This window comes from Octopus sinensis, linkage group LG1 (assembly GCF_006345805.1).
Source record: "Octopus sinensis linkage group LG1, ASM634580v1, whole genome shotgun sequence".
NCBI lineage: Eukaryota > Metazoa > Mollusca > Cephalopoda > Octopoda > Octopodidae > Octopus > Octopus sinensis.
Genome location: NC_042997.1, coordinates 153,555,919 through 153,574,529, shown reverse-complemented (window position 1 = coordinate 153,574,529; position 18,611 = coordinate 153,555,919). Strand labels below are relative to the sequence as shown.

At 35.4% G+C, this 18,611-nt stretch overlaps 1 protein-coding gene across 1 annotated transcript in view; it reads right to left on the bottom strand.

Moving 5' to 3' along the window:
* LOC115225647 (parathyroid hormone/parathyroid hormone-related peptide receptor) overlaps nt 1–18,611 on the bottom strand; it is a 784,809-nt gene that overhangs the window by 68,164 nt on the left and 698,034 nt on the right. Inside the window, exons 6-7 of the mRNA XM_036504944.1 lie at nt 15,629–15,747; nt 2,363–2,457 (exon numbers count right to left, since the gene is read on the bottom strand). Of these exons, the coding sequence (XP_036360837.1) occupies nt 2,363–2,457; nt 15,629–15,747 (214 nt within the window). The remainder of the gene's footprint in view (nt 1–2,362; nt 2,458–15,628; nt 15,748–18,611) is intronic.

The window sequence follows — 18,611 nt, the reverse complement described above, 5'->3', positions numbered from 1 at the left end:
GAATGTGCACTGTAATTTCATTTGGAACAGAACCAATGGAATTTTTTGAAGGAAAATCAAGATTTGTCTGAAGATCAGAGTAGTGTTTCATGTTTTTCTAAAAATGTTCATTTTCTGAAAGCAAAGCCTGCACAATAGAACTGAAGAAAGAGAATTTTCCTAAGAGAGAACTTGACATCAATTCTAGTGATCTAGCCAAATCAGCGATCTGAATCATTTTAAAAACAAAAGACAAACTACAACGTATATTGGTGACCAAAGCTATGTTCAGGTATAATAAAACTTACGTCTCATACGCAGATGAAATGGTAAGTCTCTTTATTGTGTGGATAAAAGGAAAACAATTAACTGGAGAGTCAATGAAAAGAAGTATTTGTGAAAATCTAAGTGTCTTTAAGAGTAACTTTGGCGTTATGCTTCTTGCGCGGCGACGTGTTTTATTGGGCTTGTGGAGAAGAGTAATTTATGTTCCCAGCAGGTCTTAAATTGTGATGACACTCGCCTTTTTCATGTTTAGAAAAGAAATAATAGCCAGGGGAGACCAGACAGTTTAGACATAAGCCTACGAAAGATTGGGAAACCTTATTTTTCTCCGTTCATGCCTCAGAATATTTCGAGGTGAACCCACTCCTGATGTACTTTTCAGAGAACGTCTGGGCCATTAAGAATATCAGCAAAAACAAACTTGGTGTAATAGCGAGCTTTCATCTAGAGAGCCTGAGTTATCAGGAATTTATTACGTGGCTCAGTAATGTGTTATTTTGGACAATGTTCCAGAACACACTCATGATCTTAAGAGTCAAATGCTACACGAGTTTGATGTTTTTCGAAGTTCATTTACTGCCTTCTCTGCTGCACCATATGAATTATAACGTGATAAAAGATTTTATAAAAAGAGCCTGTTTTGAAGCGACTTCTGGGGACTTGACATTAAAAGAGTTTTGTATAAAGATTTCTCTATTTCATATCGAAATCACTTTTCTTGGAAAGTATACTTGCTTGATTTTTGTTCAATGGACTTTGAATTGTCTGAGATTGAAGCTGTTGTTGAAGAAATTGCAGGTCTGAATAATTATATGGGTGTAGAAGGGAACTAAGGGGATATAAATGACTTGGTCAAGAAGCGTAGAATTGTCCATCAACAATCTGAAACAGATTTATCGCGAAGAGGTTGAATCTATATAGCAACAGCTTGACTCTGAAGAGGAGGATCGAAATAATAATTTTTTTTCTACAGGCACAAGACCTGAAATTTTGGGAAAGAGAACCAATCGACTACATCAACCATGAGTGGAGGTAGCATGAGCTCCTTTAGCTCCGAGGAACACAAGCCGTCATTGTTCAGTAGAAAAGGCAGAAGAGAAAGACATCATGCCTATGGACAAGAAGCTGTAAGTGACCTTATGCCAATTTGTCGGGAAGTGACCTTATGCCAATTTGTCTGTAAGTGACCTTATGCCAATTTGTAAGTGACCATATGCCAATTTCTCGGGAAGTCTTTTGTAGACGCAGAAGCAACACTGTTCCAGATGTTAGAAGGATATTCCTTTGTGGGTCTCGTTTGAGCTTTCTTGCATATCAGTTTATAGGTTGAAGTCGTTGGGATGCTATCCTGTAGGCGTAGGCGTGGCTTTAAGGTAAAAAATTTCCTTCTCAACCATATGGTTCTGGGTTCAGTTCTACTGCATGGCACCTTCGGCAAAGTGTCTACTACTATAGTATTGAGTTGACCAAAGTCTTGTGAGTAGATTTGGTTGACGGAGACTGAAAGAAGCCCGTCGGGTATATATATATATATATATATATGTATTATTTTGATCAGTGATTCAAAACATATAGCTCGCTCTTATTTCATTTTATTCCAAATGTATTTAGGGACGTAACATTTGTTTTGGATAATTTCAAGACTGTATATCTGTGTGCAGTGAGTATCTATTTTTAAAAGCTTCATTAGTGGTGCCGATGTAATAATTACTTGTGCTACTCTTGTATTACAGACAATACTTATTTGTAAAGTTACCATACAACAGACATATCCTTGTTCCTGTGAGGTTTCATGGGCTAGCGGTAGCGTGCTACGTGTTCTTTGGCATGTTATTGTTTAGTAATTGTGTGGTATTCTTATGCATTTGTAGCTAATTTTTGTATTGCTTTTGTTGAATAGTTTGTGATATGTGATGCTAATAAATGCTTACAAATTAGTATTAGGAAAATGTGGGCGACATTTGTTGCTACAAGTGTGAGTGAGACAGAGGAAGAAAGGGAGAAGGAGAGAGAGAGAGAGAGAGGAAGGGGAAGAGAGTTCATACACGCTGCACTTTTACATATGGAGAAAATGTCAATAAATTTGAAGAATACTTACCTAAAATAGACCATAATGACAACAGCAATCGACAAAGATACCAACGAAAGTCCATAGCCAATCTCGTATAGCAATTCCAAATTTCGCATATGCGGCTGAAAGAACATACAGCAAAATGAATACGTGAGTTATACATATATATATATTCGTACACGTACGTACGTATACATACGCATTCACCCCCACACACGCACGCATGCACGCACAGACACACGTTAATGAAAGCGAGACAAAACAAACAAGCTGAAAACTGTAAGTGTCTACAAACTCTGTTACGTCTCAACCATCACTCAGACATTTACATTAGAAACACATACGAACATTTACGCACAGACATATGGGTGTATGTGTGTGTAAGTATACATAACATAAAATGAACAGCATTAAAAAGTTTTTACGCGCCCAATAAGGTTCTAACTCATATACATACAAAACAGGAAGTAGATAAAGCGGTGCACTTTTGTCTTTGCAGTGAATTCTTGAAAATCCATCAGTGATGCGAGCTTTCCTCAACTATCTCTGTGCTATGAGTTTTAGCTAAGAAACGCGTTTATACTAACACAGGGACGTTCTATTTTAACATTTACTACTGATACTGCTTTGATGAAAATTTGATGATAATTAGGATTAAACGTCTAGGGTTAATCAATTTTTTGATATAAATATATATATTTCTTTACTACCAACAAGGGGCTAAACACAGAGGGGACAAACAAGGACAGACAAAGGGATTAGGTCGATTATATCGACCCCAGTGCGTAACGGGTACTTAATTTATCGACCCCGAAAGGATGAAAGGCAAAGTCGACCTCGGCGGAATTTGAACTCAGAACATAACGACAGACAAAATACGGCTATGCATTTTGCCCGGCGTGCTAACGTTTCTGCCAGCTCGCCGCCTTAAATAAATAAATAAATAAATAAATATATATATATATAATATATATATATATATATATAATATATATATATATATATATATATATATATCAAGCATTTAAAAAAATTCCAGATCAGAAAAATACGATACCACACGTGCGCGCACACACACACACACACACACACACAGGTAAAGAAACAAGTAAAACGAGGAAGATTGTGAGGCAAAGTGGACAGAAAAATATGAAACGAAACAAAAGTAATAAAAAATATGTGCAATGAAAATTAATATGTCACTAGAAAAAGCAGAATTGGGTCTAACGCTTCAGGTAGAACAATACCCTCTTCCAAAGAGAAGTAAAAGTGTAGCAGTTGGGGAAAAAGAAACAGTATCGAATTTACGATATCTACCTCTCTAATCTCAACAGAGACATAGGAGTAATTGACGAGAACTTTAGATATTAAGCCAGATCAAATATAACATTGATACGGCTCTCAAGATAAGACAAGCTCCTGGATCTACTTTACTTTGTGGTTGAGAGAGCCAAATATCAATAGCTCTATTTTCTTTTTTACGAGCACATCTGGAATATTGTCGCACTCTGTATTCTCTTCTCACCATAGAATATATAATGAGAATTGACGCACTTTAGGGAGCTATTAAAGATATATATATAAAGAATGACGTCTTTCATTATTGGGATTGCATCATTACACACTAAACTCTATTCCTTCGAACTTCACTACTATCGCTACGTTACCGGCACAATGTAGATTATGTCCAAATAGCAATACCCAAATGGTCTTATCATCAAGTTTTAAAATCACCCGAGGCTGGGATCTCGCACCATTCACTCTTTACATAAATCAGACTTGCCGCATATAAACATTGTGACAAAACTATTTACCCTGAACTAGTTGGGCTCTATTTGACATTAAAACTACACAAAACAAGGAAGAAAGATCCCCATTACCTTCAAACAGTACCAGGATAAATCACTTCCAGGAATGCCAGAACCCCCCCCCCCACATAGAACAGGAAACATTTCGACCAAAAATTCCTTACTTGGTTATAGTGACACAAAACGACCTAATCATAACCCTAAGACGTTTGGCAGGTGATGCTCATATGGTAGAAGTGACTTGGGCCATTACTGGCCAAAACGATTGAAGTACATTACGCATATATAAAGGGTTATAATCCAAGCTGTGTTCTCGTGAATCACATCTGCAGTTTCACATTAATCAAATGCATGTAAAAATATGTTTTATAGCAGATGAGATATATAAAGCAATTTAAATTTCTAGTGAATTCTATTTGTAGAGTAATAGCATATCAACACAAAAGATTGAAACAATTTGATATATTTTTAATTCCATGTAATACGTGTTTCTATACAGTTACAAATTGTGAACATGTAGTAAAATGTATATAATCTATCCGTAATTCTTCACATTATAATATAATATATATGTTTGTGTATATAGGAGTGGCTGTGTGGTAAGTAGCTTGCTAACCAACCACATGGTTCCGGGTTCAGTCCCACTGCGTGGCATCTTGGGCAAGTGTCTTCTGCTATAGCCCTGGGCCGACCAATGCCTTGTGAGTGGATTTGGTAGACGGAAACTGAAAGAAGCCTGTCGTATATATGTATATATATATATGTATGTGTGTGTGTTTGTGTGTCTGTGTTTGTCCCCCTAGCATTGCTTGACAACTGATGCTGGTGTGTTTACGTCCCCGTCACTTAGCGGTTCGGCAAAAGAGACCAATAGAATAAGTACTGGGCTTACAAAGAATAAGTCCCGGGGTCGATTTGCTCGACTAAAGGCGGTGCTCCAGCATGGCCGCAGTCAAATGACTGAAACAAGTAAAAGAGTAAAAGAGTAAAGAGTATACGTGGTCTGATCAATAAGTATCCGGAATGTTGCTATAGTAACGAAGCTAAAGCATGGAGAGTGAAACCGCTTGGCACAGACTGACCTTGAGTCCTACCGTGCATGTGCATTAAATTTTAACGAGGTAACTCATTTCCGATTTTTACAGCAGTGCTTGGAAGGAAGATGTGTATCGTGTGATCGTCGCATTGGCCATGGCAGAGACAGTTGTTATAGTGATACCTGCTCAGAGGCCTACGCAAAGTTACAGAAAATTTATGGAGCGGAGTATATGAGCCGCACACAAGTGTACGAGTGGTTCACACATTTACAAGATGGCCGATAAAATGTCGATATTGACGAACGTTTCGGCAGACCCACAACCAGCAGCACTGAGAAAATGAACGCAGATGTGTGTGCAGCTGTGTGGGAAAAGCGTCGAATTAACCTTTTTCTGTCATGGTCAGTGTGACGATCACGCGCTACACACATTCCTTCCAAGCAATGCGGTAAATAGTGGAAATAATCTAGAACGTTAAATCTTAGTGCGCATGCACAGCATAGTGCAAGGTCAATCTGTGCCAAGCGGCTTTAGACTACGTGCTCTACCTTCGTTACTATGGTAACAGACAGGATACTTATTGATTAGACCTTTTATATGTTATTCAAATTATAAATTATTCGAATACGTTTTTCAAATGTATATAATCTCTATCCACGATTCTTCAGACAAAGATTCAAAAATAATCATATACATTATATATATATATATATTATATATATATATATATATTATATATATATATATAATATATATATATATATATATATAATGCATGTGTGCGTATCTGCGTACACATATATAGCTTTGAACTGTTATTCTTATTATCTAACTATGTATTTGTATATTTCACATACATGTACAAATTTTTATATAAATACACACACACATACGTACACATATATTATGTATCCATATACATATGAAGACACACATGTACACGCACGGGGTTGTACCAAAACAAATGCAAAAGTAGGCATGACTATTTATTAACTGAGTTGTTCGTTGAAATTCCACATATTAGTAGAGTTAACTCTTCGTTTACACAAAGATTCCACTCACCGTAGGCTCCATCAAATGAAGCATCTGTTACAATTGTTGAAGCCAGTTCTCAAATCTTCTACGGAAAATTAAGGTATGTATCTTTGTACCTATTCTGTCATGGAGCCTTTTACCGTGTCTTTATCATCCCCGAAGACTTTCACTGGATTGAGCAGGTAGAAACCAGAGGGAGGCATATCCAGTTTGTACGATGTATAGGGGCATCTGACTAACCCAATGTTCTGATTGCCTGATTTATTGTCAAAGATGTGTTTGGTCGCACATTGCCTTACTGAGTGTAGGTCGGTTTATTCTCTCACTCGTTATAGGATCCCTAAACTTTTGAGTGTCTCAGTGCACCACTCACTGTTCGCGTTATGGCTACTTTCCAGAAAATCAAATAGAATGACACAATTGTCACCACAAGAAACCGTTATCTTCACTTTCTACGCTGATCGCTGACTTTTGAATTTCTTAGTCCATTGTGAAGCGGTGAGATGTCATTCTGGGTGATAAAGATACACCGACATTTCATCCCCTGTCACCCTATTGGAATTATGCGTACTCACTGACTTCAAAACACTTCCGCCGGATCAGAACTGATTTGTACCTTTCGCTCGTTCAAATCGTGAGTCAACTTCCGAGGTACTTACATGCACACACTTTCCAATATACAAAGTTTTCCGTCATCTGTAAAGCAGTATAACCACAATCCTGTTCTGCAACAAGTTCACAAATTGTGACTCGTCTGTCAGCTTGAATCAATTCATCCACTCGCAGGAGATTCGTGTCACTGATCACTGTTGATGGTTACGAGAAATGCAGTTTATCTTCAATGCTGGTTTTTTCCTTCTGTAAACTTCATCCAGCAGTGTGCATTGTTCTTGCAAATCGTATCATCTCTGTCGTTGTCCTGCTTTCTTCTGTGGATGTTGGACAACCTGCACTCCTACTTTCTCAGGAAGTCTATGACGGTACGCTCTGCTGCATAGAACCCATCACTTGCTTGCCATGAAGGAACGCAGGAAGAAAAATTACTATATAGAAAAAGCTTCATGTGCAATTGAACGACATGTGTCAGTTATAATGCCGCCATTTTTGCATTACATTCAGTACACCCCTCGTGCGAGCGTGTGTGTGTGTTTACACATGCACACATACACACACACAAACACACACACATACACACACACACACACACACAAACACATCTGTATATATAACTTTGCATCGGGGGAAAAATCAGTCATGTTTATGAGTTTTGTTAAGTTCGCATGCCGTGGGGAGCAAAGGAATCTGACGTTTCGTCTGAGATAGAAATATATTTTGATTTGAACAAATTTGCGGTAGCACAGAGAATATTTGATTTTGTAGTGGAGGGTGAGAAGAGATACACTGTATCAATATAGTTTAAAGTAGTTATTTAAAAATAAAAATTGTTCCTGTAGGAGTTACATATTCTAGTGAGATGTAGAGAGATCAGTAACAATGTTTTTACAGTGTGTGTGTGTGTGTGGCTAAATGTTCAATTTAAGACATACTACTAGGAGTGTTGTCAATACATGTACATTGCATCAAATACATATGTATCTTGAAGTATGCTTGCACTGAAGATTAAAAAGTGCATTTTGTGCACTGATTATGAAATCATATGATATGCAGCTGAATTCTGTTTTTAAAATGCTCGCTTCGAGAGTTGCATTCCCACGTATTCGGTACAATGTGTTTATTTACTATGGTACTTTTGACATTAGAGTCCCTCCTAGCGTGAGGCATTTATGTATAGTAATGCCCTTAATATAAATAAATATGTGTAAAATACATATATATATATATATATATATACATATGTATATACATATATCTACATATATGTCAATATACATACGTATATACATACTCATACATATATATATATACATATATATATATATATATATATATATCTACACATATACACACACACACATATATATATACATATATATATATATATATACACATATACACACACACATATATATATACACATATATATATACATATATACATACATATATACATACATACATGTATATGCATATATATATATATATACACACACACATATATATATACATACATATATATATATACATATATGTACATATATACATACATATATATACATACATAATATATATACATACATATGTATATATATACATACATATATATACATATATATATAAACATACATATATACATATATATATATATATATAAACATACATATATATACATATATATATAAACATACATATATACATATATATATATATAAACATACATATATAGATATATATATATATATAAACATACATATATACATATATATATATATACGCACACACACACACACACATATATATATATATATATATATATATATATATATATAGTGACTTAAGCAGTATTAGTACCAGAAGGCAATCTTTATATCCAACGTAACATGGATATAATTTTAGAGCACCAATAATGCGTTATTGGCCGCGTGAGAACGTATCATATAGGCGCAGATCGTAGTAGACGATAAACGTCTGATCTGTTATAGGTGCCAGAATATGTGTGTATAATGGAAACTAAATAATTATATATATATTATTATTTAGTTATATATACGTGTGTGTGAGTGGACAATGAAATAAGTAACTAATTGTAACTCGTAATATTTTGTTTGATCAATAGCGAAAGCTTCGTCTTGACTTTATATGTAATCGTTGAAGAGTCTACAGGCTATGAATATGCGACGCTTTTCTAATGTGTTCTTTTAGCAACTAGGGTTATCTGTTCCCCTTTCAACATATTTGTGCAAATATTTTCTTTATATTTCATTTAGTTACAGATAATTGTTTTTAAGGATACAGCCCTCATCCTTCGCTGTCAGCCTGATAATTCTCAGTATTTAGTTGCTTTTTTCCTGAAATATATCATTGCTTGTCGTAAGTAACGCCTGTAGTATAACGCCTAACTTACTGTTTCCTGACGTCTCTGTCCGAGACATGGAACGGCTCGTATAAGACAAAGCAGCAACAACGAAAAAGGAAACATAATCACACACACACATGCGCGCGCGCACCCACCGTTTGGGTATGGTATATGTGATCAGCAAAAATTTAGATTCAGAGGAATATGGTAGTTGAGGCACCAAAATTTAGTATGGTATTATCCATACAATTTCAAAATAAAGTGATTAGAATCAAGATAGCTTCTAAGCGGAAGGAAGGGCAACAATGTTCTTTGTCTATCTCCTTAACTTCTTGGAGATTTTAAGCAAAATTATACTAATGTGTCCATCTGTTTTAATTTAATTAAATTCTACGTCTTTGTGTAGCTGAGGATTGCTCTGCATTTAAATTGATGTAATGGTTGCATTGTTCAATTAAATAGAGTTGCGGGAAACGATCGTACTGCATTACCTCGTGATATCCTTGTTGCTTATTTTTTGCCTTTTTTACTTTTGAATTGTGTTTTAATATCAATTACATTAATCTAGTAATACAGGGTTACAATAACTTTTACATAGACTGTACGTAAATTTAAAATTAACTCCTGCAATTAAAGTTATTTTTCTTTACATAGACAACAACTTGTTCAATTTAGAATTTTCAAAATCGTAAATAATTAAATATGCTGCCCGACTTACTGTATATAAATAACGCAAATAATGCAAAAAAAATGTTAGTTGTTAAGGTTTAAACAGAAATAGCAACAGTCAAGAATAAGATTGAGAAGTAAGAAAGTGAAAAATAAACATTCAAATATATATATGTATGAATGTATATGAATGTATTTCGACAGAGGCTACCATAAACGGCAAAAAGATATCTTTTGAGACACTAATAAACTATTATCAGTCTTATTGGTGTTAGAGGAAGTGCTAATGTTGATAGCGGTGGTAGTAGTGGCAATGTGGGTAATGGAGGTAATAGCAGTACTGGAAATTGATTTGTATTTCCTTTAGAAATAAATAAATAAAAATGTACTCTGAGTGAACGTGTTTTCTCAAGTGTATGTGAAGTATTTCTTGCTTTCAGTTGCAGAAAGTTCCCTTGGTAAAGACAGAAATACATAGGAAATAATTAAATGTACTAAGGAAATTAATATATGTATGTATATACAGTGAAACAAACGTGTGTACATCTAGCTATTTACATATATATATATATATATATATCAATCTACCTTACTCTCTGAAATGTGGACATTAATAGCCGTGTTTTTGTACTTAATTTTTATAGTAGAATGTATATTTTTAGCATTTTTTTTGTTTTTGTTTTAGAATATGGGACGAATGATCACGAGTTTATTGGACAGGAGTTTCTTTGTGCGTGTGTGTGTGTGTGTGGGGGGGGGGTGTTTAAAAGAATTCGTGTTGATGATCTATAAAATATATCACGGCGTTATTGATATCGAAGACTTTATTACTACTCTTTTTATGACAAAATTCTATTTTTAAATGACGAAGAATATAGCTGACTGTGTGGTCAAAAGTTTGCAAAGTATCTCTCCCGCTTTCTCTCTTCTTTCTGTTTCATTTCTTTAAGAAAGAATTATTTGAAAAGCATTCAGGAACATATCTCCAAGTCTTTGTCCTGGACTTTTCAACACGTCAATCAATCAAAATGTTTTTCTTTTTTTTTTGCATATATATATATAAACTATTCAGCAAAGTACAAATTCATGTTGTTGTTCAGTTTTATATCAACTCTTATCATGCAGACTACGATCAAAGACCTTCAAGAACTGACTTTATCGTCGTTTCCTTTAGTTTTACTTTTTATATATAGTATACCTAAGACTGTAGTGTATCTCTCCTTTAATAAAAACTGTGTTGAAAGATATACGTGTGTCTATGTACGTTTACTAAAATATATGTCAATAATATAGAATGCTCAATACTGACGTAGAGTATATATAATTGCAGGAGTTAATTTTAAATTTACGTACAGTCTATGTAAAAGTTATTGTAACCCTGTATTACTAGATTAATGTAATTGATATTAAAACACAATTCAAAGGTAAAAAAGGCAAAAAAAAAATAAAGCTTTATTTTTCAATATGTAAAAGTTCTGTGAAGCATGCCTTGATGTTCTACCATATTCATATGTATATTTTATTAAATTGCCCCATCAAATTGAAACCGGTGATATCAGGCCTAAATATTCTACATATATAATGTTCAAACCGGCCAAATCTGATCTTTCACACCCACACTACAATGTCACTTTAAAAATACACAATCACATCATCGAAATCTCGAAACCACAATATAATGCATGATTGATTGAAACCACTGTGAATAAATAAGCATTACATTTGTGGGAGTAATCTGGATGCTAAAGGATTACTCTACATACAGTATTTCCTTCGACTCTTTTACGCTCTGAGTTCATATCCCACCGAAGTTTACTTTACATTTTCTCCCTTCGGGGGCGATAAAATAAAGTATAAAATACAAATCAAGTAATGACGTTGATGTAATCGTCTATTTCTCTCTCCTGAAATTACTGGTTTTGTACCAAAATTTGAAACAATTGAATTTTTGTATAGCCATCCAATTTTCAAAGAATAGGAATCTCACTAACACCAGAGATATATTTTGACATAATAGGGTTCTTAAAGTGGTGTAGATGTGCGTAGATTAAAAGCACTTTCATTTTCATTCATATAACGTTACAGTAAGTAGAGTTACTCAGCTAAGTTGAGAACCATTGGTTCAAGAAATACTTTGGAACTATAAATGGAAGGACGGTTGGTGTTCAGCTTGAAAAAAAAGTCAACGTTTCTAAAAAGAAATATGGATACGAAGGATATTCTAGGAATTTCACGCTCTAACCAATATAATAAAACATTGTTTATACAAAGACAAAAGGCTGATAATATTCATTAATATTCTTATGATATTTTTATACTGTGTCAACAATAGCAAATATTGAGTTAATAACAATTAGCTATTATCCAAAGTATCTTTTTCTTGCCCGACGAAAGAGCCTACCTTAAAAAGTCTCGAATTCGTTTTTCCAGATCTGATTCTTTGAGCCACATTATCAAACGCTAGTTTGCTGGCTTTAGACACCGTCTTTATTTCCAAAGCAATAAAACTTATTACAGTCTAAATAAATATAATAGTGGAACGAATTGTAAATTAGTTTGTATTTTTCTAATTAAAGGTATGTATCAATTGGATGTGTATTTTACTTCAGTGGACGATGAAGCTGGAGTTGCGATATTAATGTTTTAACAGGGAGTAAGCAAGATAAGGTAAAATTAAATTAGCTGCACACATGACTCAAAACTGGTTCATAGCTTAACACCTGTACTGACATAAAAGCTGTTTGCTTATCACTATTAGGCTGGTTATCTGTAGCAAACATTTATTAAAAATTTAGTAGCAGTATGGTATTTATCTAATATTAATAATAGAATTAACAACAATATATTTTTTGTTTAACATTAAGTCATTGTTGGTGATATTAATGCGGTTGATATTCAAGATGAATGTAAGTAAACACCAGAAAAAATGAGTGGGGTGGGGAATCAGTGGGGCCCCAATTAGGAGGCCCTTAAAAACATAGACACCCTTAGGACATTCCCTGGGATTAGGGGAGTTGCTGGTTTGAGTTTCGTTGTCCTTGCACCAACGGTCTTTGTTGTTGTTGTTGTTAAGCAACAAGACGGGTAAGGCTGATTAGGTGATGGTCTAGGGCTTAGGGCGGGAGACCACAGACCTTGAAAAAAAAACTTTGGTCATCTTGTTTGTAGTCGAGGACTCTTCGATGACGCCCGACATCACTGGGAGGTGGCCCTCGAAGTCGCTGGAAATGGAGATCTCCAGGTCCAAATTCTTGAACGGCACCAACGGTCTAGGAAGAGTTGGCGAACATAAACACGTAACGGTAGACAAACATCACTCAAATTTATAATACATTCATTTTCTGCCGTTGTTTATTGTTTTTGTTGAGCGTATTCCCCCAGGCCAAAACTGATCGAGCAAAAACATTTGTAGCTGTTCATGCCGTCTTATTACGGTTAAGTCTGGACTAACCAATGTCATCCTTCAATGTTTAAGAAGGTAGATTGCAAACAGGTAATTTTTAGTTAGTATTTACTGCAGATCAAGTGATCATGAAGAGGCTTCCTCGTTGAGACGAATTGTCAATAAACAACATTAGAGTTGGGTTGAAAGCACACGCATGTTAACAATTCTGTTCATCATTGTGGACAACAGGGGAATCCGAGCACAAAACTTCTAGTCAACAAGAAACTTGTGAATTTTATCGAAGTAGGTACTGATACTGCTACTATTACATACGGTGCTGAATCCATTCTTTTACTTTAAGTTTACTCCTTATAGTACGTTGTTATTTCTTAAGCTCAGGCCATCACTGGCTCACACACACACACACACACACACACACACACACACACACACACACACACACACAGCCGTTTGGTTAGGAATTTCGTTTTACAACTGAATGGGCCAGCCATCGATCCCGTTGTGCAAATGCATGTTTACTGTATCACTAGGTTGACTAATATCATGTAAGTGGAAAGGCGGCGAGCTGGCAGAAACGTTAGCACGGCGGGCGAAATACGTAGCCGTATTTCGTCTTCCGTTACGTTCTGAGTTCAAATTCCGCCGAGGTCGAATTTGCCTTTCATCCTTTCGGGGTCGATAAATTAAGTACCAGTTGCGTACTGGGGCTCGATCTAATCGACTGACCCCGCTTTCCCAAAATTTTGGGCCTTATGCCTTGAGTAGCAATGAATATCTTGTAAGTGGAATTTGGTAAAGGAAAACAGTGCAGAAACCCGCTGCGCGCGCTCACATAGTCTTGTTTTTGCAAAATCGGGTTGTTGAGTTCCGCCTGTATTCACAGGCATTTTAACGATGATCATCTACATTTTTTCAGGTATAGTTTATCTCATACAACATCATCAACGTTATCCATTCGTTCTTGATGTTACAATAAGACGGCGGAGTAGGATTTGTAAGAGAGTCAGCAGCTACTTTTTGCGGATTGAATGACCACTTAGATGGCAACCTGTTAAATAACTGTAAACTTCAGCTTCTAAGCAATTATTTAAGAGCGTATTGGACACTTGTCGATTCGTCGATTAGCAGCTTTCAATGTTCTCGGGACACCATGTATAGAATATGTTTGTGGAAGTCAGAAACAGGAACAATAGCAGTTCTATGTTTGTATTATAGATATTAATATTTATGTAAATTTCAAAACTTTCTTGAGTGGTATCACTTTGTATAACAATAGCTCGCAATTATACCGATAATTTCCACCGTTCAGTATTTGTATAAGACAACAATAACACGTTAAGATACTAATTATTCTGCAGAAAAAAAAAAAAAAGAAAATTGTAACACATTCGAAAATTAGTATTTACAAAACAGAATCATTTTCTATTGATTTTTACTGACAAGTAATTTATTTACCCCTTGTTATCTTGTCTGTTTATTTCACACACAACCGAAAGAAATAGAATATGAAACGTGTGAGTTGCACTGAATCATTAGTCGTAAATAACCACATGTAAAAAATAGTTGAATTTGCCTGATATTTGTATTGGAAGAGAAGACAAATAGAGTGGATGTGTACGTTCAAGCTGGTCTTTAAACATAACCAATAATGAGGCTATTTCATTTTCGTATTTGGTTTGCAAGATTCTTGATATGAACTCGTGTGTTGAGACAGATTTTGTATCTTGAAGAAGGAGGTGTTAATCAATTAGTTAGTTGGTTGAATGGTTGTCTAATAATAATGATAATAATAATACTTTCTACTGGAGGCACAAGGCCTCAAATCAAAGTCGATTACATCGACTCCACTGTTTCACTGGTACTTAAAGTATCGACACCGAAATGATGAAAAGCAATGTCGATCTCGGCGGAGATTGAACTCGGAATGTAATGATGGATGAAATACTGCTAAGCATTTTCCCCGGTGTGCTAACGATTCTACCTGCTGGCCACCTTACTACTACCAATAATAATTATAATAATAATAATAATAATAATAATAATAATAATCCTGACTAATATAGGTACAAGGCCTGAAATTTTGGGGGAGTGGACAGTCGATTATATCGACTCTAGTGCTCAACTGATTCTAATTTTATCGACCTTGAAAGAGTGACAAAGTTGACTTTGGTGAAATTTGAACTCAGAACGTAAAGCTGGACGAAATGTCGCTAAGCATTTTGTCCGGCGTGTAACGAATCTGCCAACTCGCAGCCCTCGGAAGACATGTTAATTTATTCATTGCACAAGAAAAGCATTGGGGAAGAATAGAAATGAAAGATTCTATCAAAGTATATGGTCTATATTGAATGTATCATTTACTTACCTGTAGTAAATCAATGGGAATTTTTATTGTTGAGCAAAGGGTATAATTGGTCCAGGAACGTTTCAAATATACTGAGTGAAACCATGTGCCGTTTTCTGTACACAAACGTGTTGCATAATCTTTCGAAAAATAACAGAAGACAACAAAATTCCAAATATAATACAAGTCAGAATTAAATAAGACATCAACGTTTACATTTTTCAGAAAATAAAATTAATCTCTTATATTGAAAATGTTTTTGTAGAATAGTTACATCTACGTTACGTTTTGATCTCATATCGTCATCAGGTATGTTGCTCCAGAATTTGTACATAATAAGAATTAACTGCATTCACGATCGTAAGCCCTGTTTCGAAACTAACGTTCCTAACTCCAAGGTGGAGGTGCAATGGCCCAGTGGTTAGGGCAGCGGACTCGCGGTCGTAGGATCGCGGTTTCGATTCCCAGACCGGGCGTTGTGAGTGTTTATTGAGCGAAAACACCTAAAGCTCCACGAGGCTCCGGCAGGGATGGCGGCGATCCCTGCTGTACTTTTTCACCACAACTTTCTCTCACGCTTACTTCCTGTTTCTGTTGTACCTGTATTTCAAAGGGCCGGCCTTGTCAATCTCTGTGTCACGCTGAATATCCCCGAGAACTACGTTAAGGGTACACGTGTCTGTGGAGTACTCAGCCACTTACACGTTAATTTCACGAGCAGGCTGTTCCGTTGATCGGATCAACTGGAACCCTCGTCGTCGTAACCGACGGAGTGCTCCAACCTACCTAACTCCAAGATCGCCAGCGTTTATAGAGCTATTTAAACAGTTTGAGGTTATTTATAATTTATTTCTCAGTAAAAAAAAACGGGAATAATAGACTTGACGATGGGATATCAAACTGACTAAAATATAGTTTTGATGTAAATATTATAAAAAAATTTTTTCTCTCTGATGTTTTAACAACACCTTATTTAAGACATTTAACATTGAAGACTGATATTTTATGAAAAGCTACGAATTATATTTTGATACAATATAAATACCAGTTGATTACTGAGGTCGTTGTAATCAACTTGTTCCCTCTCCTAAATTGCTGGCTATGTGCCAAAATTTCAAAACAATATATCGACACATACTACTTGAAGAATATTCTTTTCTACTTTAGGCATAAAGCCCGAAATTGTTGGGGACGGACCAGTCGATTAGATTGACCCCAGTATGCAACTAGTACTTAATTTATCGACATCGAAAGGATGACAGGCAAAGTCAACCTCGGCGGAATTTGAACTCAGAACGTAAAGACAGACGAAATACCTATTTCTTTTACTACCCACAAGGCGCTAAACACAGAGAGGACAAACAAGGACAGACAAACGGATTGAGCCGATTATATCGACCCCAGTGCGTAACTGGTACTTATTTAATCGACCCCGAAAGGATGAAAGGCAAAGTCGACCTCGGTGGAATTTGAACTAAGAATGTAGCGGCAGACAAAATACCTCTAAGCATTTCGCCTGGCGTGCTAGCGTTTCTGCGAGCTCGCCGCCTTACTATTTGAAGAATGTTGAAGCAAGAATTGTATTTATTCAAAAGTAACCGTTCTAAAAACATCAGCCGACAGAAAGCAATTGTTTGACCAGTAGAATGTCTTTCAAAATATTAGCTTGGACGAAAGAGTCATTCCGAAAGAGTCATTATAGATATTTGAGAAGATGACATAAAAAATTGCCAACAGTCGAAAAGGTGATATGGACACCTCGATGTAATCTTCTGGCGTATTTCACAATGTTACAAAATAGAGATTTTACAAAAGAAAAAACAAACCGTTTTCTTCCCATTTTATAACAGTTGAGACTGATAAAATTGAACCAACACGATAATGCTTCTCATTCTATCAAATTAGTCGATTCGTTTCTCCAAGATCACGAAATTCAGACATTATTTTGGACGAGAAAGTCTCCAGACGTGAAAGTTATTAAAAATTTATGATACCTCACTAAATTAACGAGTGACCTGAAGATCTTTTAAAAGAAAGAAAGAAATCTTTAACTGTCTTTCACTGTAGCGGAGAGAAAAAGAACGATTCCAATTAGAAACTTCATCATTTAATAGTATGACGAAAAGAATTAAAAATCTAAACTTTTACCAAATCACAAACATTTACTAATAAATTTTAGAACATGAATAGACATAAATTGTAATTTTAAAAATTAAAAAAATCCTGAATGGAATGAATAGTGCTATTTCGGCTAATATGAACGTTTTGGAAAAAAAATCAATAATTTTGCAGGAGTTCCATTATTTTGATTGGCTATACATACATACATACATACATACATACATACATACACACACATGAACATACATAATTACATAAGATTGTATATTAATTCTTTAATCAAATATAAAGTTACATAAGTGACTCATATATATATGCATCTATATCAAGACAGACATATAAATACTGCTAGTACCATGTAAACTAACACTATCTGTGTCAGGTTCAGATCCTAGTAACTAAACCGGTAAACCTACATGAATAGCTTGCTCAGTGTGAGGAACGTTCGGCAATGACGTATAAGACCAGGATCAAACCCTGCCATAAGGGCAAAAAAAATCCCCTGTGACTCAATTCAAAAATTCTCAGGCGGGTTGACGATTCCTTATGAGTATTTCACATTAATTGCCCCCTCCTTCAAATGTCGAGGGCTTCTTGCTATTGGACTAAGATGTGGAACGGACAAGCCTGTCACTTTGGAAAGTGTCCCTTTAATCATGCTACTCCCTGGTTGTGACGTAGTCAGGTCAAGCATGTATGTACTGTATTTGACCTGAAAGGTTTTGTCTTTAAGTTTGCTCAGATCTTTAGTTTTCACTGCTATTTAGAAAATGACCTACAAATCTCGGAGTTCGTTCGGTCTACGATATTTCAATAATATATATTTTCATCAGCACAGGCATATCTTGGTTAGCTCTCTAAGCAACCAACAGGACTCCATTTC